This window comes from Larus michahellis, chromosome 18 (assembly GCF_964199755.1).
Source record: "Larus michahellis chromosome 18, bLarMic1.1, whole genome shotgun sequence".
In the NCBI taxonomy this organism is placed as follows: Eukaryota; Metazoa; Chordata; class Aves; order Charadriiformes; family Laridae; genus Larus; species Larus michahellis.
Genome location: NC_133913.1, coordinates 786,259 through 811,086, shown reverse-complemented (window position 1 = coordinate 811,086; position 24,828 = coordinate 786,259). Strand labels below are relative to the sequence as shown.

General features: G+C 48.7%; 1 protein-coding gene across 5 annotated transcripts; it reads right to left on the bottom strand.

Moving 5' to 3' along the window:
* Positions 1–836: 836 nt before the first annotated feature.
* Positions 837–17,101, bottom strand: HOXB3 (homeobox B3). 5 transcript variants are annotated; one of them, XM_074562181.1, is made up of 5 exons: positions 16,074–17,101; positions 10,381–10,443; positions 7,799–10,236; positions 4,275–4,828; positions 837–3,199 (listed from the first exon to the last, which is right to left on the bottom strand). In XM_074562181.1, exons 4-5 carry the CDS (start codon positions 4,708–4,710, stop codon positions 2,433–2,435), a joined length of 1,203 nt encoding a protein of 400 aa, XP_074418282.1. In that variant the 5' UTR covers positions 4,711–4,828; positions 7,799–10,236; positions 10,381–10,443; positions 16,074–17,101; the 3' UTR covers positions 837–2,432. The 5 variants fall into 5 exon arrangements, with proteins under 5 accessions (XP_074418282.1, XP_074418279.1, XP_074418280.1 ...); XM_074562178.1 differs by lacking the exon at positions 7,799–10,236 and having other exon boundaries at positions 10,381–13,739; XM_074562179.1 differs by lacking the exon at positions 7,799–10,236.
* Positions 17,102–24,828: the final 7,727 nt, after the last annotated feature.

Genomic DNA, 24,828 nt, shown 5'->3' with positions numbered 1-24,828 from the left:
GCCTTTTCACCCTTTTCTCCCGGCAACAATCAAACCCCCCCTCTCTTTTCCTCCGGAGGGGACCTTCCTCTCTTCACCAGCCACAGAAATGGAGCATTTGGAGCCTGACAAACAGTTCACCCCCTTTCCAGAGCCATAAAACTTTTACGGGCCCTCGCTGCTTTAATATAAGTTTTCTTAGGGCTTTAGAGCATAAAAAGCAAATTATTCACGGTATTATCCCATCTGCTTTTGCTGCTGGCACAGAGTTATTCTCCCTTTCGCTGGCACTGATAACGTAACCTTTGTCGGTCGCTTTTTCTGCCTTTTAATAACAATTTTAGATGCGTGTGTTGGTCTGAGGGGGATGTAAGTGTGTGGGGGTTTGTGTGCGTGCGTGTGCACATGTATGTGTGTCTGTGCGTGCGTGCACATGTGCCGTATTTTTATAATAATTAATTATAACAAATAATTTAATTTCTCCTCACTTTCAAGGAAGGACCCCGCATAGAAACTCCGGGGCTCCCCCCCCCCCTTTTTTTTTTTTGTGATTAATCCTTTTCCTTTGTTTTCATTCGCGGCCCAATGGCAGCCCGGCCCCGGCGCCACGTGACCCCCTTTTGTGGCCGCGGGCGCGGGCCGGGCCGCGCAGGGCCGCGGAGGGGGCGGCGGGGCCGGGCCGGCCGCCCCGGGCCCGAACCCCCGGGGTTTCACCCCAGAAGGGGACGCAGACGTGAACCCCCCTGTCCGAACTCCGGAACATTTCGAGCGCTGCCTTCCCTGCCTTCTCTTCGCTATTTTTACATACACGTTATTTATGTTTTGCCTTTCAGCCCGACTGAGAGGACAAGATAAAATTGATAACAGAAAGTTTATTCAAGAATTGTTCAACAGACAACCCTTAAGCAAGGAAATAAAATAACTACTATAAGAACAAAGAAAGATCTCCAAAGAGGAGGGGTGAGGTGGGAGGGAGGGATTAGCTATAGTTCTTCTAATTCAGGACTATACAATTACAGTCTGGTTCTGCTCTCATGCCTCCAGTAGAACTAATTACATTATTCATAAGTACGCAGGTAACATAAAACTACTGGTCTTTCTAAATTACAATAACTAAAATAAGCTTGTTGTACAATGACAAGGAAACACAATGTCCTTTATAACAAGTAAATACTAAAAAAGTACAATTTGATTCTTTTTTCCTCATATAAATACATAATATTGGGGATAAATAATACAAAAAATGAAAATATTTTAAACTGGCTATAACCAATAAATATATATGAATGTTCACCAGAACACACACCTATTGAAGGACGTCTCGACTGAGTTGTACGAACGCCCTTCAAAGTTGTTTTTATACCCATTATATGTAAACTCTAAGTGCAACAAAGATGTCCAGACAAGAAAGCATTAGCAAATACTAGAGATCCATTCACTTCTGCTTCGATTGGAGGACATTCCGTTTGTTCAAATATACCCTGTTTTCACGTAAGGTCAAGAGAATAGGAGGGAAGAAGCATAGGACTTCTAAGTCTTAAGATTGCTTTTCTGTTACTGAACCCTAAGAAAAATACCCCCAGAACAAAAAACCCCAGTGTCGTCGAATGGAGACTTCATGTCGTCAGAGGCGAAGGTGGGAAAATATTCAGACCTGTCAACTCTTTCTTCCTCTCTTTGGACTGCTGTTATTGTTGGTAGAGGAGGTTTTAGGCATTTCAAAAACTTGTTTCCCAAACATTTTTGCAATTCTTAGACCTCTCTTATTCTAATTTTTAAATTTTTTTTTTATTATTTTTGAGAGGGGAGACAGGGGCTGGAGGGGAAGAGCGTGAATCCCATGTGTTGGCAGGTGTGTATATTTGCAGTTTATGTGGGGGCTGGTGGGAAGTTACTCAGTGAAAAAGGATGCCGCCTTCTGAAGGCTGGAAAGGAAAGTGCGAGGCTCCTCTTGAGAAGGAGTTGGAGAGGAGGGTAGTTTTCTTGCAAATCTCTTTTGATTGCATATGTATATACATGTGCATGTTTCTGTAGATGTAGAGAGACCAACTGTAAGGAATTGGCTGTCTGACTGTTCTCCTTTCCAGTGTCCAAGAATTATCAGTGACGATTGGTACTTGGTTTGGAAGGATGTTGCTGATAAAAATCTGCTAGATTCCCACAAAACTACCCCAAACCCTTTTCAGAAGCATTTGTGTTGAAACACAGGAGGTATATCTCTTCAGAGAGAAAGCTGCTCTTGGCAGTAAATACTGAAATGGTTGGAAATTGTGCCTAATAAAACCCAGAAATAGTAATAGCAAGCACAACAAATGGGTAGAAATTGCCCCATCAAAGAAAGAAATAAAATAGCTCAACACAAATGTTCCTGAAGCCAATCCTGCCCTCTTCCCCTTTCCCGTGCCCTGTGGCGAGGTCCCATCCGCTTCACCTGAGCCTGTCCCTGCTCTCTATCACAGGTGGGTCAGCTTGGGCGCCTCTTGGATTCTGCCCTGAGAAGAAGCGTGGTGCGTGGAAAGGTCTGTGTAGGTGGGGTGGGTCTCGCATGGTCCGTGGTGCTGGCTCGGGGGCATCTGCGGAGGCCCGTTGTAGTCCATGTTGGCAGCCTGGTGATGTGGCAGGTGATTGAGGCCATAAAGGGACGGGCCAGAGGTGGGCATAGAATCCACATAGTTACCTCCAACATAGACGGGGCTTCCCTGCATACTGGGAGTCCCGTAGGCCACCCCGTTCCCTTGTAAGACGTGGGGGTCATACTCGGGGGCCGTGTTGGCGTATTTCTGCTGGGAGGGGCAGCCTTTGATGGGGTTTTGGTAGTTAGTTGACATGGCATAGGCATTTTGGTGGGGTTTATTGAAGGAAGGCGGTGAGGGGGCATCATAGTTACTGCTCATGGTGTGCAAGGCGTTCATAAATCCGGCGGAGGATTGCATGGGCTGAGGTGGGCTGCCGGTGGGGGAAGGCCCTCCAGAAGAGGACCCCATGCCTTTCGACTTCTGATCTTTCTTATACTTCATCCTCCTGTTCTGGAACCAGATCTTGATCTGCCTCTCGCTGAGGTTCAGCAGGTTGGCCATCTCCACACGGCGGGGCCTGCACAGGTAGCGGTTGAAGTGGAATTCCTTCTCCAGCTCCACCAGCTGAGCACTGGTGTAGGCTGTGCGGGCTCTCTTGGAGGCCGAGGAGCCTGGAGGGCTTTTCTCGCCGCTGCAGGTTTCTGCTGGCCGTGAAATGAAATAAAAGATAATTACTTACATGCAGAAATTGAATGCATCGTTTCTTAATAAATCCTGGAGCAGGCACAAGAGTTTGACCCCCCCCTTCCCTCACCCCTTTGCATTAGCCTGCACTCCATAATCATGTCATTTATTAAGAGTTCTGTTCTCCAAAGCTGCCCCTGGTTTATGAAAATTTGATCATGTCATGTAGAAAAGGATTCCAGGGCCATTTATTTAGGAGTCGATTATTTCCAACAGATAATTTTGAGAAAATAATATTTGGCAGGGGGGCAGTCACTGCAAAGCCAATTAATACTAACACGGGTCAGTGTTGGGAGGTATTTTGTTTGCCGAGGTACGAATGCACGCACACACACACATCTTGAGTGTGTCTTGTATTTGTGTAACACAAATATTTGCATGTACGTTGTTAAACACTAAATCACATTTGTACCTACCTTTTTGGGAGATGAACATGGATATAACAGATAAATTATATTAACATAGAATGAAGTGTTTGCCCCAAAGTTTATATGAGTGTATTTGTCAGAACAGTGATATTTCCGTACCGTTTTTTTTCTTGATGGCATTAGGGATGTGTGTATGCATGCAAGAATATCCATGTGTTTACACATATGCTCTATATACACACACGTACACTCAGAGAGCACCATGTTTACTGCTGTGTCTGGAGGCAGGGAGGTGGGATGAGAACAAGCGCTCTGCTTTAGCATCGCTAGGTTGAGCAATGGGTGTACATTTTCATGTATCTGTATCCACACAGCCAGACACTGGCTGTGTACAACCGCCTGGCTGTATTTCCCTGTGGTGCTCTGGATATGTTTAAAATAAACCAAGTGTGCGCAGTCAGTGCTGCAGGATGGGCCAAGGCTTGCTCAGCCTGGCCAGGGCGTGAGGCTGGCAGTCTTGGGATCATGCCCAGCATCAGGATCCTCACTGGACTGTTGCTGGATCCTCTCCCCATCTCCCCTCCCTCCAAAGAAGACCACTCTGGCCAGTGGCTTCGTTACCTCGCTGTTTAGGAAAGCGGAGAGTTACAAAAGCAGAACAGTGTACCTGTGCTAGGGGAGCTGTTTTTCTGTTTGGAGTTTTGCCTCGATTCTTTCATCCAGGGGAAAATCTGCTTGGTGAGACTGGCGTTTGCACTGAGGTTGGCTTTGCTGGGGGCAGTTTTAGTGCTCCCCGACTGGTTATTGCTGTTGCTACTGGTGCTGTTGGTGGCAGGGTTTGGGGGCGGCGAGACGGGGGGAGGCGGATGGTGCTCCTGGGGCAAACTTGGACGCATGCAGCTCCCGTTCAGGTCTTTATTTTTTGCGTGCGGAGTTGTGTTGCCAAGAGACTGGAGGGAGCAGGCAGACCGCTGGTAGTCGTTCTCCATGTGAGAGGCCGGCTGGAAGGGCTGCTGGGGACCCTCGTAGCCGAACCCATTGGCACTCCCATAGGAGTAACCCCCAAAGAGCGTGGAGCTGTCGTAGTACGTTGTCTTCTGCATCTCTGGGACTCCCCAAAATGATTTTTCCGGCTACCAGGGTCTTGACACCCCTATGGCAGAACATTGGCACCCCAAGGCCACGTGACAGGCCGTTTCCAGCTGTCTATTGGAAGCTGACCTGAAAGGTTAGGAGAAAACACACAATAATAGTACCCAGCCTATGAATCCATCTTGGGGCCTGAAAGGCCCATGACATGAATAGGGTCCCGTAGAACAGGGCGAACAGATGCTTTGAGCAGATTTTGTCCTGTGTGCAGCCTAAGGAGGCTCAACAAATGTTACAGTGCAAAAGAGTTGAGCTGGTTTTGGGGGTAGTTTTCCTGGTTGGTTGGTTGGTTGCACCTTTTTTTTCCCTTAGAGGATTGCACCCAGGATGTATAACTACACACATGCTCTGTAAGTACACGTGGTTTCCTCTGTATACATCTACTTCTGTATTTATCTGTATACATATATACACACATCCATGCATACATATATGCATGTAGATGTGTGTTTGTGTGCACGTATACACATCCATGTCCAGATAACACACACATTAATGTAAATATAAGAATCCAGAATGGATAATTGCTAGCTACAAGCATGAAAGTAATGAAAGTCTTGCTTTCTTACCCCTGACCTATTCAAATCTGCCAGTCACACACATGAAAACCATCAAGACATCATATCATCAGAAATTAAAAGTCTGCTAAGTTTATTGTAGGGCCTCTGTCTGGTATATTTGTTTTTAAACTGGAAACAGCAAATAGTCAATGTGTTTTATCCAGGTAACGGTGTCCTGACACAGTTGGCTTGATTTGCTGTTTACACAATGTCTTTGGAATTCAGTGCAAATATTTTAAGCAGATTTAAGCAGGGGCATGAATTCAAGAATGTGCTTCCTTTGGCCTGTTTGTTACTCTCTCTGGTAGCACAGGTTGTATTTAGAAAACGTACCCCTTCATTGCCTGCGCTGCTTTGTACTCATCAGTCTTGAATCTGGAACTATCATTGGCAAGATGTGATTCCAAAACCAGTTTAATTGCTGTTGTTTTTTTTTGCCTTGGAAAACAATCGCGTCACCAGGCCATTTGCTCTTAACTTTCTACCCTTTGATTTTTCATCGTTCCTCCCTCCCTTAATCCAAGCTCAAAAAGTCTAAAAACCCAATCCAAAACCTCAAATTACAAAATGAAACCTTCCTTTTTTCTTTCTCTCTCTGACCTTTTTATTTTTCTTTATCTCTTTCTTTCTCTGTCTTTTCTCAAAACATAAACTTTCTCTACCATAAACACAGACTTATTTCTACTTAGAAATATGAAAACTATCTTGACCTGAAAACAGTCTGATGTGTGAGGATCAATCAAGCAGCAAACGTGTTTTAAAAAGGCAGTGACTTCTCTCTGCAGCTTAGAGTTTGCGAGGAGCCACTGTGCATTTTGTTTTGAAATTGATATCCATTGTATATTTAATTGTATCTATTGTATATTTAATTTTATCTGGGCTCTTTCATTCTCTAAAATAAAATAAAATAAACTCGGTGGAGATAAAGTCTAATGCGATATTTCTAAGTACCGGGGTTTAACAGAAGCCACAGCTCGACAATAAATAACATCTTTTTTTTCCTTTCCCTGACTGCTGTGTTCTTATGTCATGTCAGATGAAACCTCCGTACACTTCTAACACAGCCTCAGACAACGTGTCCACGAAGGGACTGCTTTGCTTTTTTACACTGATTAAATCCTTTATGCATTCCCAAATCTGTATTGTATCTTCCACGGAGATGTATTATTGTCTACAGAGAGGATGATATCCTTGCTGGGAGTTATTTTCATTTGGTTTCCTCGCCATGATAAATATGTCTTATTAAAAAGTAGACTCCACTACCCGAGCCGAGAAGCTGTGAATTAATTAACAAACAGCAGCGCCTTTATTATGAATAGGTTTGCTGAAAATATCTACGAGGGCAGAGGTGGGAATTTCTCCAAGGCCTTCCCGTCTGGCATAGGTTTCTTAAAAAAAAAACAAACCACAAAACAAACCCAAACCAGAACAGAGCGGAGAGGCTCAGCGAAAGTAGCTAAAAATAACAGCGACGATTTTTTTTTTAAATGTCCATAAAATAAATTTACAATCCCCTTCGCCCAAAAGCTCGCTCGCTTGTGGCTTCCACAGAAGATTTGCTTTGTACCTCATCTCTCAGCGCCTCGCAAATGCCGCTCATTTATCTTCGCCGAGGACGGCCGCAATCCTAATTATTTACTCCAAGGAATTGTTTAAAAAAAAAAAAAAATCTCAGGCAGAATAATAAATATTCGATTATCTCCTGTTCCAATTAAACCCGGGCAGGATCCGCGCTGGGTGTTTCATCACGCTCCAAGTTTCACTTTGCGAGCGGTAACATTTAACCACAAACTCTTTTCCTGCAACTTTTGAGTGCGAGGATTTAGAGGCATTTAAAAAAAAAATAAATTAAAAATAAATAAAAATCGGGGGAAGTTGCGAGAGGGAAAGGGCTGCGGGGAGGAGGATGCTCGGGAAAAAAATCAGGCGGCCGGGGGAAAAAGATAAAAGAAATGTAAGGCAGAGGGATTCTCCTGCAAAGCCATCCCCTCCATGTTGGAAATCCTAAATTCACAACCTGACTGTGTTTATGAAGAAGAGCAGCGCCTTTCCCCTCCCCCCGCCCCCTCCTAAGGTATATTTCCCAGAGCCAGCGAAACCAGGCATAGCCCCGCTTTTAATTTAAATTATTATTAATAATAAATATTCTAAACATGCCCTTAACAATAGGTCGGCTGCTCAGAAAGAGCTCAAATCCCAGCGACTGCCTTGCGGTGGATATGCCTGGAAAATAGAGACACATTCCTAAAATTTCCCTCTTCCCTCCCCCACAACCGAGCTTCACCCCAACCAGAACTCCCCAGTTGTAAAGCAGGGGGGGAAAAAAGGGCCCTGGATGAGGGCTGCAAAAGAGTCTCTGCGTGGAAGGAAGCTTAAAGCTTGTGAACTCTTCTTGAACCGAGATTGGAGTCATATGGTCATAAATCATTGGGACATATACTCCGCCATTCACAAAGTGATAGCCTATTTGAGTCCGGCTTACCTTAGTCTCTGACGAGCAAAGCACAGGCAGACATAATATATTTTCACATCCAGCATCCACGCAATCAATAAGCAAGGAATGACCCCCTTCCTTTAAAAACGTTAAAGGAATATACGAGAGAGAGGAAAAAAATCCAGCATATGCATGTATATATGTATAAAAAAAAAAGCCAAAACAGAGGGGGAGGGGGCTCAGCCAGTGGAGCTTTCGGTTACGGCAGCTCAAATTGTCTCTCTGTCTCCGTTTGGGAAGAGGGAAAAAAAAAAAAAATCAAGATGCTTTCCAGCTTCCAAGATGTGCAGAAAAGCTGAGGGCTTTGAATGGACAAACCCTGAGATTCTAGTTGCCCTATAGACTGGTACGCGCTGCTCACTGATAACAATGGCCTCTGCTTTACCACAGCAAAGGGGAAGAAGGGAAAGGAGAAGGGAAAAAAAAAAAGAAAGAAAGAAAAGCTGAACACAACACCCCCCCCCCTTTTAACTATGCAATGCTTGGCTGGGATTAAAATAATAACGAAAAGAATCCAGGCTACGGGAGGGTGGGCGAGGGGGGAATAAAGCGGAGGGGATATTTAAAAATAAAGATTTGTTTCGGATTGCCGGGCAAAGCCAACGAGCCTCCCAAACAGCGTCACTAGTGAAAAATTATGCTAATTGCAGACGTGGTGGACAGAGGCCTAGGCAGAAAGATAGCAAAGCTTGCCTTTGATTCACGTGTTTAACAATTAGGTGTCAATTTATGCTAATAAACCGTTTCAACATAGTCATAGTCTCCCCCCTCCCCTTCCGCGGCGGCAATCGCGGCTCTTTCAATAGCTGATGCTTCTCCTCCCCCGGCCCTGGGGCTGCCTCGGGCTCCGCGCAGAGCCCCCCCCATATGAAGCCCACTTTTCTGGGGGACTGGGAGGGGTGGGGGGTGGGAGCCGCCGGCCCCCGCGTTTGCGAGGGCGGGCGGGGGGGGAAGGGGGAAGGAATCTCTTGTGTTGATGTAACTCCGCAGTCCCGCGTAACTTCGGCGTTAAGTTTGTGCTTCCCAATGTCTGGGGGGCTCCTCTCGCCCCTCGGCCTCCGCCGGGCAGTGAGTGAGGGGCTTGGGGAGGGGGGGGTCAGGGCCCAAATCGCCCCCGGAGGAGGCCAAGGCAGCGAGGTGTTGAACAATAAAGATGATTATTATTGCTATTATTAATAACGCCGTTATTGCTATGCAAGGCGCTGCCGCTGTCGCCACGGGAGATTTATGCCTTTCCCCGCTCCCACACGGCTGCCAAAGCAGAAACTCGCCAAGATGCGTTTTGGGGAAAGTCCGTGACGAGGAGGGGCTGGCGAGTGGGAGGAAGGCAGGGCAAGGAATTTAGGTGTCTGCACTTTTTTCTTTCTTTTCTTTTTTTTTTTTTTTCCAAGTGCTACTTTTGTTTCACATCACGACTGTCTTCCCTCCTTTAATTCTGGCGCTCACTCCTTTGGGTTTAGTGCTGACGGGGGGGAATTTACGTTTAGCAAAGCAAGAAAAAGAGGGACCACAAAGGCTCTGTGGACTTCGCTGGGAAGGTACGACCCGTCGGGGGGTTTCCATCGCCCCCTTTTTTTTTTTTTTTTGTGTGTGTGTGTGTGTGTGCACCTTAAGGCTGATAACTCTGGAAAGAAAAAGAAGGGTGTCCAAGTAAACATTTGACTTTTGAGAGGACTTACTCTGGGCTGGACAGCCAAGGTTTTCCAGGTGATGGATAAAGTCTTATCCCAAGGACTACGGTGTTTCCAGCTATTGTTCTGCCTGCAGCGTTCGGATCCCAGACGTGAGGGTTTCGACCAGGCGACACCATCATTGCCTTTTATTCCCCTCCCCATATGACTTTTTATGAACTGCTCCAACATAAATCTCCTGCTACAAGCTAGTTCCTATTTTGGAGCCCCGGCGTTGAAATTCCAGGGAAGGAAAGAGGAAAAACAGTCGTGGACTATTCTTTTAAAGACTTCTCTGTAGGTGAAGTACTCTATAGATTACTGACTATGGATCTCCACTGACTTATTTGGAGTACCTAAACAATCAGAGGTACCTCGGATTCTGCAAGTAACTCCTCTGAAGTGCAAAATTTTGTTTTAACCCTAACTGGCAGCCGAAAAAAAAAAAACCTGTTAAGAAGGTCGCTGCACGTTTCTGTGTTGAGCTCCTGTAAGTAGTTTTTTTAGGCTCCCTGTGTATTGCCATCTTTGCTTTGGTTGCAGCTTATTTTTCTTTAAAATGTAACTCCCTCGCACTCGTCACGAAATCAGCAGCAAATGTTGCAATCTGACTGGGTTTCCCTTCAAAGGGAGTACAGGAAATATCTTCCATTTAAAACACTCCCTCAAAGTTAGGGCCATAAATCACAAAGTTTAAAGACAAGCCAGTAGCAAAATGAAAATACTCAGCTGAAATCCAGGGCAGCCGTGCTTATTCTGGGGTTGGTGGAGGGGGGGAGAAAAAAAAAAAAAAAGTCACGTTGGGTGACTTTAGAGAAGGAATGGCTTCCAAGCCTGATGCAGGGGGAGACACGGACACACACAGAGAGGGGACCAGGTAGGATATTCAGCAAAACTCACCAATTCTCGGATGTCTGGTCCAGCAAACACGAGGCAGCGGTGGACTTTGAGAAAGCAGAAGAACTGGGAGGGGGAAAAAAAGGGGGGGAAAGTATGAAACTTCGGTCAGAAAAGCCTAGACACGGGAATTAATCATAGAGAGAAACCTTTGGGTGGAAATGGGGAGAAGAGAGGCTCTAATGAACAAAAGCCCCGGCATTTCCTCTGAGATTATCTCCCATCCAAGTAACCACAGCACTTCCAGGGATTGCCCCAGTCTCCATCCATTGATAACCCAATATTTCCATCGGAGGCGGTGGACACCAGGTTGATTTTTGTAAATCTGATGCGATCCCCTGTCTCCCCGGCGTTTCCTCACACCTTCCCCCGTGGAATCCCCCCCTCCCCCCCCGCAACGCCGACGAGGAAAACGCTTCGCCCGTTCTGGGGTTCGCGTTAGTGATGGAAACGGGGTGGCGTGAACCGTGGGCGGTTTGTCCACGGTGGTGGTGAACTCTGAATGCAATTTTAAAAATACATATACATCGGGAAGGGTTTTGGTTACATTCTGGTGGTAATTTCAGAGTTCAATGCGTCTAAGAGATTAAATACATACTGTTAATTAGCTCTGGGTTCAGTAAGAGGGTAACAGCAGGGAAAATACCAGGCCGTTTTCCTGAAAGGCAGAAAAGCCTTAAGGATTCAGAATATGTTTTTTCGTGTTTCTCCAACGTGGTCGGAGGTTCGCCACGAAGCGGGGAGGAGCACGGAGATGCTTTATAGTGTACGAGGACACCATTCACACAGCAGTGATTTGGTGTCAGAATTAACGGTTTCGGGCCGTAAACATTTTTAAAGCCACGCCGAGATTTATCACCGCAACTTTGGCACGAAGGACTCGGAAAGGGAGAAAGAAGGGTAGAAAGAAAAAGCAATCTCATTTAAAAATATTTTCGTTTGGGGAAACATTCAGTCGCTTTAATAATCCTGTTTCCGTTCTGTATGTTGATGTTATTAATCTCAAATAAAAATGTTCCCCTCACACCCCTACTCTGCTTGTGACAACATCCCCGAGTCCATAAATCACCCGCGGATGCTTCGTGACCTTCTCTAGTCGGCGGCCTATAGCTGTATTTTTTATTAGTATTATTATTACATGCGCGCACCCTTTAATACACAGCTTTGGCAATATTCCACTTACATCACAGCCTTCCCCGGTTAACTGGGGCTTTTCAGTTCCCTCTGTAAAGTACACACGGAGATTTGTAAAGAGGAAAGGCGGGGGGAAGGGGGGAGAAGAAGAAGGAGAAGAAGAAGAAGGAGAAGAAGAAGAAGAAGAAGAAGAAGAGGAAGAAGAAACAAAACACCCTTTCTGGGCTGGGAGCTCAGCAAACGCAGGGTCAGTCTCGGCAAGTTCCTCCCACGCCGGGCCTGGGGAGGAAGGGGAGAAGTGGGCAGCCCGAGAGAGAGGAGGTGGAGAAAAGAGAGGAAAAAACCGCGTTTATTTAGAGTGGATGCGGGAGGGAGGAGGGGAAAAGAGAAACAAACAAACAACCGAAAAGAAGCTGGCATAAATAAGGGATCCAGCAAGGAAGGCGTGGGGGCGTGGTGTTTGTTTTTCTTTGTTTTTAATTTATCCCCTCGCAGCACAGGCAGAGGAGGGATAGAAAGAGTTTTTTCCCTCGCCCGGTGTTCTTTGTTTTGACTTTTCTTTTTTTCCTCTATTTGTTTTGCAATTTTTCCCTTAGAGGCAGTGCAGACCCAGCCGGGCCCCTGCTCGTCCCGATGGGCTCAGCCCCCCCGGGGCAGGGCAAGGAGCCGCGCAGCACCCACCGCATCCTCCCGCGGGGCTGCTCACCCTCCCATGGCCCATTTTTATGTCTGAAGAGAAGAAGTTTGGGTTTTCCCACTCCGCAGACAGAGAGCCCGAGGGAGGGGAGAGCTCCGAGGAGGAGGGGAGAGTTATGGAGGGTCCAGGACCTCCTGAAACCCCAAACAGAAGCCAGCCCGGATAAGAAATCAAAATGAAACTGAGTGAACGGTGGGTTTTGCCTTGACAGATTAGACCTTTTTCTCCCCCTGACCTTTGCTTAGAAGAGCAATAACTCACCAGGTTAATGATCAATCGGCGGAAGTGCTTTGGAATTGTCGTGTCCCCCCCCCCCCCCCAAAAAAAACAAACAAAAAAAAAAAACAAAAAACAACCCAAAAGCAAAACAAAAACCGGCCGGACACACAACCCCCAGGCTCCTGCCGGGAATGGGTTCCCCCCGACCCCTGCAGCACCCCTCTCCCATGGGTCCACCCGTCGCCAAAAGCCCCGGCGGGGGCTGAGGTGCGGCGGGGTGGGGGGTCTGGGTGGGGGTAGGGATGAGGGGGGGCCATGGGGGTGAGAGGAGACGGCAGTTTGCGGTATCAGCGTGCTACACAGCTATTTCGGGAGCAGCTCACCAGAGGCGGACTGGGAATCACCATCCCCACTTTTCTTCTCTCTCCCCCGCCCCCACCCCCACCCCCGCCTTCCAAATGCCAAAATAATAGCTTGAATTATGCGCTCACGTGACTGGGACACGTCAACCTTTTGCCCATTTTATACAGAACTGGTAAATGACCGTCTCCCCGCTCCGTCCCACTAATTCCCCCATCAGCAAATTCCCCAAACTTCCCGGACAGCCGGGCAGGCGATGCCCCTCGCTCCCTCCTGCCGCAGCTGGGGCTGCCCTGGCTTTTGGGACATTCTGGGCTGCTTTTTCTTTCTTTTTTTTTTTTTTCCCTTTAAGTTTTCCTTTTTATCTTTTAACCTGAAAGTGCAAGAGGCGAACAAACACTAACGAGGAAAGCCACTGCAGCAGCCACCGCTCCCAAAGCCTCAGCGTCCAGCCAAACAGCAAAGACGATGGAAAAGGAGGGAAAAATAACCGTTTGGGGGGACAGGAAAAACGGAGAGGGGCTTCTCCGCCTCCCCGGCGGCGAGGCAGCGCCCAGAGGCCCTGGGGATGGGCTCTTCGCCCCCCGGAGACGCCCCCGGGCTGCCGCCGCTGGCCCCGGCACCGAGGACGCGGCTCCTCTGCTTCCTACGTCCAGGCTCCTCGTTTCTTCCCATTTTAACCCCCACCTTCCTCCTACTCCTCAAAAAAAAAAAAAAAAAAAAAAAAAGAAAGAGAGAGAGGGGTGGGGAGAAAATGAGGATTCAAAGCTTTTCTCCCATTCCCCTTCCTTCGCCTCCCGGGAGGATGAGGCACCCACGCTACGCCGTGGCCGTTTCTGTGAGAAAAGGAAGGAATTCGGTTATTTTTTATTTTTTTTTTTTCAGTGATACTCGCCTGAATCCGGGACCCGTCTGGCACTGGAGAACGAGCTGGGCATGGGGGAGAAGGGACCTGGGAGAAGAAATGAGTTCCATTTTACCTGTTTCCATTTGATAATTCATAAAGACTAACAATTTCTGAGGAGGAAGTCTTAGGAGAATGAGAAAGAAGTGGTGTCAAGGAATTATATTTCTCTCTTTTTGGGATGTTTACACTGAATATTTATCGTCTGTAGGGAACCTTGCGGATACCACTGAGTCCTGCATCCTCCCTGCCCAGTGCATCTCTGCAAACACCCCCAAACATAGGCACACCCCCGAGCCACTGCATTTTGCTAAAATCCTCTATTACTGTAAGGGTATTCGGTCTGCCATCCTCATCACCATATCAAAGGCTCCCACCCATCCCGGGCTCTTAGTTAATTTTTAATTAGGCGGGAAAGCTTTGAGAACGGTAATGTTTAACACAGCAGAAGACACATAGATGCAAGCGGGGTTTTTAAATCCTATTTCTCTTTTTAACACGGATGCGAGCGAAGACCCACCTCGCTGCGACACGCGTGTTTTTGCCAGAGGTATCCCACCCCTACGCCCACCAAACCCCCGGACAGAGGGAATAACCCACGCAGGGGAATAACCCGAAGAAACCCAACTGTTCGGTGCTCATCCACCCAAAAAAAACTCGTCTCGGCGCTCCTGGATTTACCCACCGCTGCGGTGCCACAAAGAGGAGCCGAGCTCTCAGATACCAGCCCCCCCCCTCCACACCCGGGATCAGATTCCCCACGCTGGAAAAAAAAAAAAAAAAAAAGTCGTTTTTTTTAGAGAGGGTGGGAGAAACGAAAACTAGAAGGGTGGGAAAATACCTTCCCCTCCCCAAAATCTCCTGTCCCAAAAGAGCAGAAGTGGGAGCACCACCGCCGTATAGATCTATACGGTTAAATTTCAGAAAGTGTCCATTAATATCAATTTACTTCAATGAAAACTTTGGTTCTTCATGAAGTTGATGATTTATGATAAAATCAATTAAATTACGGCCACTTAGGGCCTGCGGTTTCTTCTCAGATTTCATTCGCCAACAGATCAAGCGCTTGGTAAAAAATCTCAAGTTTAGCTGGAGGCGAGTAAAAATAATTCCGAAGCTGAGGAAATTTAATGCAAAGCAATTTTCAGCAAAAAAAACCCAGACGCTTGTGTATCCGAGCTCCTGCTCTCTGCCAATATACCAGGTCGCCTCGGGAAATATCAGACACCGAGTCAAAACTTTTCCAGTTTCACAATGTATGAGGACATTTTTAGAACTGGCAACTTGTCCCGGGGACTGAGTTATTATCTCGCTCTAAAGGGAAAGGAACCAAAGGAGAACAGAGAGCACATATATATATATTTAGAAAAACTTTCCAGGTTTAATTCGATTTCTCGGAGGGTTTTTTCCTCCATACAAACGATTTTCCTGTCTCGCTCTTAAAATACACATCGGGCGTCCACGGGGGAGGATGAAGGGGGGGGGGATGTTGGTCTTTTTTTGATTTGTTTTTTGTTTTTTTCAGCCAGAAATGAATAGCACAAAGCTATAGAAAATAACGCATCCGATATTCCCACGCGAAACCTCGCCCTCCCGGCCGTTTCCCTTTCAACCCCAGAAACTGCATTTGAGCGAAATGACCCATTTTCGAGGACATCCCTCCATCAAAACCAAACAAACCTTGAACCTTTTTAAAAGCCTGATATTTTCAGGCGCGGACTCCCCCAGTAGCCACCGCTTTTATGCCAAATGTTTAAGAGTCTCAGTCTTACCCATTTCGGTCAAATGCACTGCCCGGCTACAAGGAAAAGCAGCTCAACTAACCAGATGTTTGTTAGTCACATCTGGCCACTACACCCAGACCTGGGGAGGGAAAACCCGCGATGGACATACGCAGAGCTTGGGAAATCTTTTTTTTTTTTTTTTTTTTTTAAAGCCCTTGTAATTAAGGTCTGCTTCAAGTAAACAAAAAACTTTGTAGGGCCATAAATCACCATCACATACATTCTTCAGTTTAACACCCCGCTTTTCCAATGGGCTTTTGTAGTTCTTTTTCAAACGAGAGAGGTGCTAAACCTTTAACAAATGTGTCCCAGACAAACTTTGCGGGTAAACACGCGCTTGGAAAGAAACGGTTTGCGGCCGGTCTCGGTTATGGACCCTGCGAGATTATTTTTGCTCATCTTCAACCTCCCCGGTCCTGCTCCCGAGGCATCACTCTTAATTTGTGACCAAGAGAAAGTCAGCTATAGCTCCCGGTGACCGGGGGAGAAGCCTGTCACAGCTTTCGGAGCAATTAATTATATCTCACAGCATCGGAGCTGAGAAGGTAGGAAAGGCAGAGCTGCATCATTCTTTTATTTATTTTTTTTAACTTCTTACCTGTGATACTGTCCGACCCAGGACTTCAAGAAGAAGGAGCGAAGCCGGATCGGGGTGGTGTGAGTTCGCAACTGGAGCAGGCAAATTAAGGAGAAGAGACTACTTTATTGCACCCCGGTGGATCTTGCTGACAGCTTTCTCGGACGGTTTGGATTATTTTTTTCCCCCAAAGCTGCTTTGATTTTTTTTTTTGGACTCGTTCGATTCAAATGGAACTGACTTGACGTGGAGAAAAATAGAAAATCTTCCAAAACAGCTTAAAGTATTGCAAGGATGAGGCCCCCTTTGCGGAGAGATACCGAGCGGAGGGGGATGAGATGGGGGTGTCGGGAGGGGGGGTTGCGCACACGGTCCCCTTTAAAAAAAAAAAAAAAGACCCCAAAAACCTCCCCCACTCCTGAATCCTTGGTATCTATCTGGAAAGCTGTTTCTCTTTATAAAGACTTAAAATGTTGCAAGACGGTTATAATACTGAGTGACAAGGGGTGCTGGAGAGAAGGGAACCAAATGGATTCTGTTTTTTAGAGCCAGTAGGAATTGGCCAGCCTTCAATGTCAGGATTCAAAATTGATTCCATATGTCTCGTCCCGGGGAAAGGGGAAAAAAACGAAGGAAAGAAAGAAAGAAGGAAAGGGAGAGAAAGAAAGGGGGAGAATAAAAGTTATGCAAAGCCCATCGGGTTTGTTTGTTTGTTTGTTTGTTTCTTTCTTTCTTTCTTTATTTCTTTCTTTCTTTCTTTCTTTCTTTCTTTCTTTTTTTCTTTCTTTCACACCCCCCCCCCCGCCCTTCCCAGTAGTCCGGGTAACTACCCTGTCATTAAATCTTGCCCTTTTTCAGGGAATATTTTGGGCTCTGAAGCACGCAGAGGGAGAGGTACCAGTAGCAACAAACCAGATCCTGGAGGTTATTTTTAGGCTTGGCTTTGCTGGAGCTGACCTCAGCGCGGGGAGAGGAAATTTGGATCTGGATGCTGGTGAAAGGGCGAAGCGTGCCATGGCGCGGCGTCGTCTCCCAAAAACCGGGAGGGAAAGGTGGGGGGAGGGTGGTAAACCCACACACACCGAAGAAAAAACACCCCATCCACCCCGAGCCGGGCAGAGGCGAGCGGCTGGAGCGCTGGACCCGGCGGCAGGTGATGGGCTCCAGGCTCCGGTGGTACCGGAGCCCCCGGGGCGGTGGGAGAGAGGCGCGGGGGGGGCCGGACGGTCCCTCTCCCTGTGTCCCCGTCCCCCCGCCCCCCAGCCCCAGAGGCTGCGGATTGCAGTTCCCTATTCATTTCACCGGAACATGCTCGGAGAGAATTTGACCCGAAGTTTTTCAGGCTTCTCTCCTGACCTCTAGATACCGCTGCCAATAAAAGACTGATATATTTCTCATTGAGTCGGACATCAAAAGGGGACGAAATAACAACGAGAGAGGATTTCTCCGTAACCCCTCCCCTCATATCTACACTAAAAAATATAAAGAGTCAAATCTCCACCATCACCTCTGATTTATAACCTTCCTTTTCAACTGGGATGGTTACGCGCAGGGAAGTGTTGAAATGTGGTTGTTGCCTTTTATTTCTTTCGTCTTCCCCCTCCACTCTCTCCTCCCCATCAATACAAAAAAAAAAAAAAGGAGAAAACTTCAAAGAAAACCATCACCGTTTACAAACTTTTGCCTATTTAACTGAAAAGCGACCGAACTCTTCCCTTTTGTCTTGTCTGCCTGTGACTCGTGTTCGCCTCCCTTTTTAAATATGAAAATGAAGCAGCATAATTGGCGTCGGCTCCGGGCCCTCCCCTGCGGCTCCGCGGGCCTGCGGCGGGGCGGGTTTGGGGTGATGCTGGGGTTTGCTCCGGCCTGAGCCGCTTCGATGGAGCGGCAGGAACTGCCTGGGGGTGATGCTGGGGGCCGGGCAGGGCAAACACCGCCTGGAACCCCCTTTCAGGGAAAAACAACAAAAAAAAAGCGGGGGGGGTGTGGAAGCTGCTGCCGCGTCCTGCCCACCCCGCCGCCGCTCCGCGCCTCTCCGCGCCTAAGCCACAGGTTTCCGCATTATCCTCCTTTACTGCGCCGCTCCCTGGTCTCCACGCCTTGTAGCTCTCGCCCTCCGCGATGCTTTGATCTTAAATAACTCTCTCCTACCGCCTGCAATAAATTATGTATTAAGGTGCTGTTGACTCATATTTACAACGTTAATAGCTTCCTCTTTGGGAAAAGATAGGGTACGTCTGGCCGAGAGGGGAAGGGAGGGAGATTTCTTTGGGGATGAGATGTGATAAACACGGATTCGTGGCGCTGATAGACCAGGAACTTCTGACGAGATGACAGGCGAGGAGAAAGGCTTATTGCACAGAAATTAATGAAATAGCACTTGCTCGAGCTACTTGAAATAGCTTATTATCTCCTCCCGCCTCTTGAACGTTATTTCTGCCATTTGTAACTCCAAGGCATAATAGCTGGTTTCTCGAAAAACTCGGTTTCGACGAGTTAATAAAGAAATACAGCTTAAACGTGGTAAGGAACTATTCGCTCGTTATTTTTAGCGGCTCTGGGAGAGTAGCGGAGCTGTTGGGCGGCTGAGCTGGGAGAGGCGGTGGTGAGCGGCGGGGCTGCGCGGAGGATGCGCGGGGGATGCGCGGGACAGGGGCTTCTGCTCCAGACTTTCCTTCCCGAACTGTGGCCGAAACGCAGCCGTTTTCCCTCGAGTCACCGTTTACCGCAGAGGGGAGAAACTTGTTTTTTTGGGGGGAGGATGGAGCCGACACGGGTGGGGGGAGCAAAGCCCTGAGGATCTGGGGCAGAAACACGGACCGAGGCCGTGCTCCGGGGGTAACGGTGCCCCCACAATCCGCATCCTACACGGAGGGAAGTTTTGCATCACCCAAGCCCCTCTCTGCCACGGGTCCTACCCTGGGTGTGGGGTCCCCTCCAAGGTTTGAGGTTCTCCTCCCGAGTTTTGGGGTCCTATCCCGGTTATGGGGTGCCCTCCTTGTTCTGGGGATCCTAATCGTGTTCTGGGTCTCCTAATGGGGGTGTGGAGCTCCTATCCCGGCTCTGAGCCTCTTAATCGGGGTCTGGGGCTCTTATCCAGGGCCATATTTCGGGTCCGGGGTCCCCTCCCGGGCCGGGAAGGTAGAGCCCGGGGGTCGGGGCAGTGTCCCCAGCACGACGGCTCGGTCAGAGCGACCCTGCAGCCCTCGGCCACCCCATCGCCTTCTGACATCTGATTATTAAAGGGCGACACTCGCACAAAGGCGTCTGGACCGGGGATAAATAAAGCCCTGGTATTGATTTAAAGAGGGCTGCCGCCCAGGGCGGGGGCTGCGGGATGGCTCCCCCGCACCGAGCCCGCAGCCGCCCCCCGCCAAGGGCCAATTTCTCACGCTTAGCATCCCAGGCCGAGAGGAAAAACGAGAATACAATAAAATAAAACAAAATACCACCGAATAAAATAAAGGGGAAGGAGGGGGGAAGAGGGGAGGGGGTCTGCATCCGTTTGAAGTCGACAACTTAAATTAATACGGGGCTTGACAGAGAATGATGTTCTATTTCTGGCTCAGTCACCGTCCCTGGATCTCCCTTAATATTTAATGAAAGTCGCTGAGTTGCTCTAATTTTGCTACATAAAGGTTTACACTAGCAGACAGAGTTAAATATCCCCGCTCGGGCGGTGTGAGACTTGGCTGGCGAGCAGAGGGGAGGAAAGGGAAGGGAAGGGGGGAAAAGCGGTGAATTCTCATCCGAGAATCCGGTGCGAACATTTAATCTTTGCTCCTGTTGTCAGTTTTATTGACTCCTCGCATGTTGGAGCTTGTAAAATATTTAAAAACGCGATCTCCCACTTCCTCCTTCCCTTTCAACACTCCCGGTTAGGACCAATTTGGTCCAGTTTGGAGACGGGAGGGGCGGGCAGAGCCTGACTCCTGACCTCCCGTTCTCCGCGGAGGATGCGCTCCCCGCGCTGACATTAAAGCAGGTAGCGGTGCCCCCGGTTTGGGACACACACCTCGTCCCCAAAAGCTTCATCTTCGCTGCCCTTCCTCAGTGGCTTGGAAGAGATTTCCCTATTACAGCTCAGCGATATTTTACATAGGAATCACTAAAAAGGTAACAGCTGCCGGCCAGGTTCTGCTACTGTTTAAACCGATTTTCAGTGCTATTTTGCTCTGCTTTTCCAGAGGTTAATAACAGGCCCGGGCTCCTCAACAGAAAGACATTCCTTAGAGCACCTTCTCCAACTTTCCTCATAAGGACGTTGTCCTCTCTCTCTCCATCCATCACCATCGCAGCCTCAGCCAGATCGGGGCGCTTAGAAAAACCACGCAAAGTTAGAGTCCCGCTAGAAAAGCACAAGGAATTACCCGCAAGGAGTTTATTCCCCGTTCTGTTGTTGTTGTCAGTTATGGGGACAACCCGCCTCTGCTGGGGTCCCTCGGCAGCGCCCCAGTTCCCGCAGATCCCCATTGTTCTGGGTTTAATGGGAAAACTCCCCTTCCTGCCTGGGACCAGAATCGTGCCTCTCTCAGAGGCAGCTACATTCCAGCCATCCTGCTGCAATCTGATTTGATTTTGGTTTATTTTTGCATTTTAAGCCCGATTTCTGTGTCTGCTTTAAAATAGGGCACATCCAGAAATTGCCTTGGTTTGCTAAAGCAACCTGTGCCTGTTCTCCAGCGAGGAGTCCTGCCGGGGGATGGGGAGAGGGAAATGGGGAGAAAATGAGTTATCGTTGATAAAAGGATGCTGCAACGCAGGACTCCGAGCTGTAATTTTTATATTAAGGTCGTGCTCTTTTACTAGGTTTATATGCCAATGAGGCGTTCCCGGTTTACCAAATTTATACAAATCTCTCCTTAATTGGTAATCACAGATGCTGTAATTTAAGACCCCCAGCTACAGAGCTTTCATATTAGCTGCTGATCTATTACTGTAAATCGTCTGAAATAATCAACTCCAGGGAGTGGGGTAGAGAGAGATCCTCGCTCTAAAATATCATCGCTTGCACATCATTTTCACTCGAGAAATGATTTATCTTGGACACCACTATAAACAACACAACTCTCTCACAAACACACACACAATGGCAGCCGCACTGCTGCTGACATGTTTATTGTAATAAATCAAGAAAGGGGGAAGAGAAAAAAAAAAGGTTGCGAGGAGAGAGAGGGAGAGGGAGAGAGAGGAATATTCCTAAAAATATCAATGAAATGCCTCGATGGGTATAAACACACATACCACCATGTGAAGAGAAATGGGAGGAAATGAAGACGGCTATTTGTCACATTTTACGACAATAACATTAATAACAAACAATAAATTTACATGGACATATAGACACGCTAGGAATTGGGAAGCCCCTGCTACTTACAATAATCCAGCCCTCGGCGTGGCTTCGTGGTTCCTGAGAATTGTTTTATTGCAGACTCCTCTCCCTCTCCCTCTCCCTCTCTCCTCCTCTCCCCCTCTTTCTCTCTCTCCCTCTCGCTCTTTCTCTCTTTTTTTTCCTCAGCTATAGGCTTGTTTTTTAAAGGACAGTTGAATTTCACGTCAGACACAAGGAGACCATGTCTGCGATTTTCCTGACGAATACATATCTATTCTGCAACCTCTGCATTAATTATTTAATGAATCACGTGATGGGGAAGGGGGAAGGGGGTCTCTCCGTTTCATACTCAAAGGACCACTGTGACCTTCCACCGGAACAGTATTTTTTTAAAGAAGTTTCGAACTGAACGAAGCTTGTCTGGATGGACAGAGATTCCCCCCTCCCAGGGCTGCTCGCCCGGCTGCCTGGCACGGCCGTGCCCGCGTGGGCTGAGGGTGTGCAGAGGACACCCACCTCTCATCCACTTCTCCATTAAAAAGCACGATTTTCGGTTTATTTCCCCATCCCCTCTCCTGCCTGGAGCCGAGAGCATTTAAATCCTTCTCCAGACCTTTCCTGCAGGTTGGCTTTGCTGGACTTTGGACACATCGTGCTTTTTTTTCCTTTTTTCCTCTCCACGCTGAGATTTTTATTACAATAGCACAACTGTTTTAGAGTCCAAACCAGCTGAGAATATTTATACTCCCGGTTTTTAAAGAGCTCAGCCCTCCCTTCGCCTCACTTCCAGGCCTTTTCTCCCCGCTGCTGTTATTGTTTGGCCAGCCTTTATTGCATTACAAAAAAAAAAAAAATGAAATTTTGACTCGGAAGAGGGCTGCCAAGTACAAGGATCCTGAAAAAAAAAAATAAAAAAAAAAGGATCAGCAACAAAGGAGCCGCTGGGAAAGGCCGCGGAGCCGCCGAGCGGGCGCTGCCCTGGCACAGCGCTGCCACGGGCAGACAAGGGGGGGCCCCGCCGGCCCCCACGTCCACGGGGGGGGGAATTGTCACCCGGGAAAAGGCAGTACGTAAAGCCTGGGAGCCTCAGGACCGCGTCCCGGCGCTCCCGGGTCTCCCAGTGCCGGCTGGGGGGAACACACACGCCAGGGCAGAGCCTCTCCCCCCACTCCCAGCATCCCTACACCCACACCGGGGTGGCTGAACTGGGAACCGAAATGCCCTCCCCCCGCCGCCTGGAGGGAGCTCGTATTAAACGTAAAAATTAATTAAAAAAAACCCAAACCAAACTAAAAGAGGGTTTTTTTTGTCTCGTTTAAGCCGATGCTAAAGGGCTGGGGGGGGGTTGTATGTGTCTGGGCTCTCCCCAGCCAGGAAGGAGCGAGCGGAGAAGCGCTTGGTTTTCAAAAGCCCTCGATTATTTCTGAATCGATTTTATCGAGTGAAAGTGGTTGTCGGAAGAGAGACGTTTGGTCAAGGTGTAGGAGGAAGCGGGGGAAAAATCCGATTAAAAGGGGCTCCCGTCGCTGGGGGGACGGGGGGGGCGGGGGGCCCTTTTCCACGAGGGAGGAAACTTCGGGGGGGCTTTTATGGGAACTTCAGATCAATTCAGAAGCCGCAACTTTCGCTTCACACAACCACTTCTTTTTTTTTTTCCTCTCCTTAGTCATAAAACGGAGTGTCCCTGTGAATGGAGACGAGTAAATAAATTAAAAAAAAAAAAAAAGAAAAAGAAAGGAACAGAGCCATCCCAGGCAGCAAACGGGGCAGACACCCCCCTCTGCACCTCCACTGGCATTTTCGGGTTTGTTTCATGCAAAAGAAGCACCCATTTCAGTGGGGTTTTTAAAGCCCCCAGTTCAAAGAGTCGGAAACGCGGCCATAAACAGCGGCTTCGCCCTCCGAGGTGCCGTGATCAAAGCCGTTTTCTTTCTAAAGATAAAATGAACGTTTATATAGTGAGAAAGCGAGATTGATTTACGGATTTAAACACGCCGTTCTTATTGCGGATCATAAATCTGTCACCGGGGCTGAGAAACTCCCAACCCGCTCGCCGAGCCGCCTTTAAAGCGACCCAGTGCTATACCGGGGCAGCACGACCCCCCCCCGGACCCCCTATACAGGGCAGAACCCCCACATCCCCCATATCGACGCATCTATAGATAGATATACACATATATATTTATTTTAACTTCCTCTATACCACTTCTCTCTAGTAACTGCACCTCAGTACTGTTGGGTTACGCGATTTTTCTCACACAAAAACCGGTTTTTGTCCAATTTTGGGACCAAGAGGAAACAAAGGGGTTCAGCAGCCCGGCGCGGGGGAGGGGCTGGGATGGGGGTCCCAGCTCGGGGGTCCCGGGGCGAGGCCGCCCGAGCGTCTCTCGGCCCGGTGGGATTCCCCGCGCCGCTCCGCGCCGCTCCGCACAGCTCCGCGCAGGCAGCTGGGCACAGAGAGGCTTTAGAGAGCGCTGTGGGCAGGGGCGAAATGGGAGGAGGTGCGGGGGGAGGGTGTCGGGGCGGGGGGGGGGATGGAGGGGGACTCTCTGAAACAAAGGAATTTCTGAAAATGAGAGGCGAGATGAGACGCGGGACGAGGGAAGGGGCCGTTCGGGGGGTTCGCTCCTTCGGGTTGGGGTTGTTTTTCCCCAAATTATTTTTGGAAAGCCAACAGTCTGCTCTGCACAGGTAAAGCGTTGCCGCTCCCCCCGCCCCGCGCCTCCCTCCCTCTTTTTTTTTTTCTTACAAAGAAGCAAACAAACGAGCAAACACCGAGAGCTTTTGAAATGAAATCAGAGGGAAAAGCGACTGTCGGGCCCGGGGTCGGAAACAGAACGATTAAAACGTGAGAAAACAGAAATAAACCCGCTCCTGAGTCCCTTCTGCGCTCCTTTCTTCCCCCAGCTTTTCCTTCCACGGCCCGAGACCGCGGTGAGGGCCGGGCCCGGCGGGACCCCGCACACGCAAAGTTTTGCTGAACTGCGGGGCTGAGCACAATGTCCAGCCCCGGAGAGGTCAAGGGGTTTGCGAGGTCAGTCCCCGGCTGGAATACACAGCTAATCGCCTAGAAAACGTGTCCTCTGCCTGAACTCTGTCCCCCGAGCGGGGCTTTGCCAGCGCTGGGTTTTGTCTCCCCCCCAATTTTCAGCCCTTTCCTTCGCCACGGTATTCCCGCATCGCTCCCGGAGGGCACCAGCACCCCCAGGACACCAACATCCTGGGACAAAAACACTCCCCAGGGCACCCGCACACCCTGGGACACCCGCATCCCGGGATACCCGCGCCCCAGGACACCCGCACCCCCCGGGACACCCGCATCCCTGGACACCCGCACCCCCCGGCGCTCTCTCCCCTTTGGGACACTGCAAATCCCTCCCGTGACACGGACAGGGAGATCTTGCTCGGAAAAAGCATTTTAATTTTTTTTTTTTTTAAAAAAAG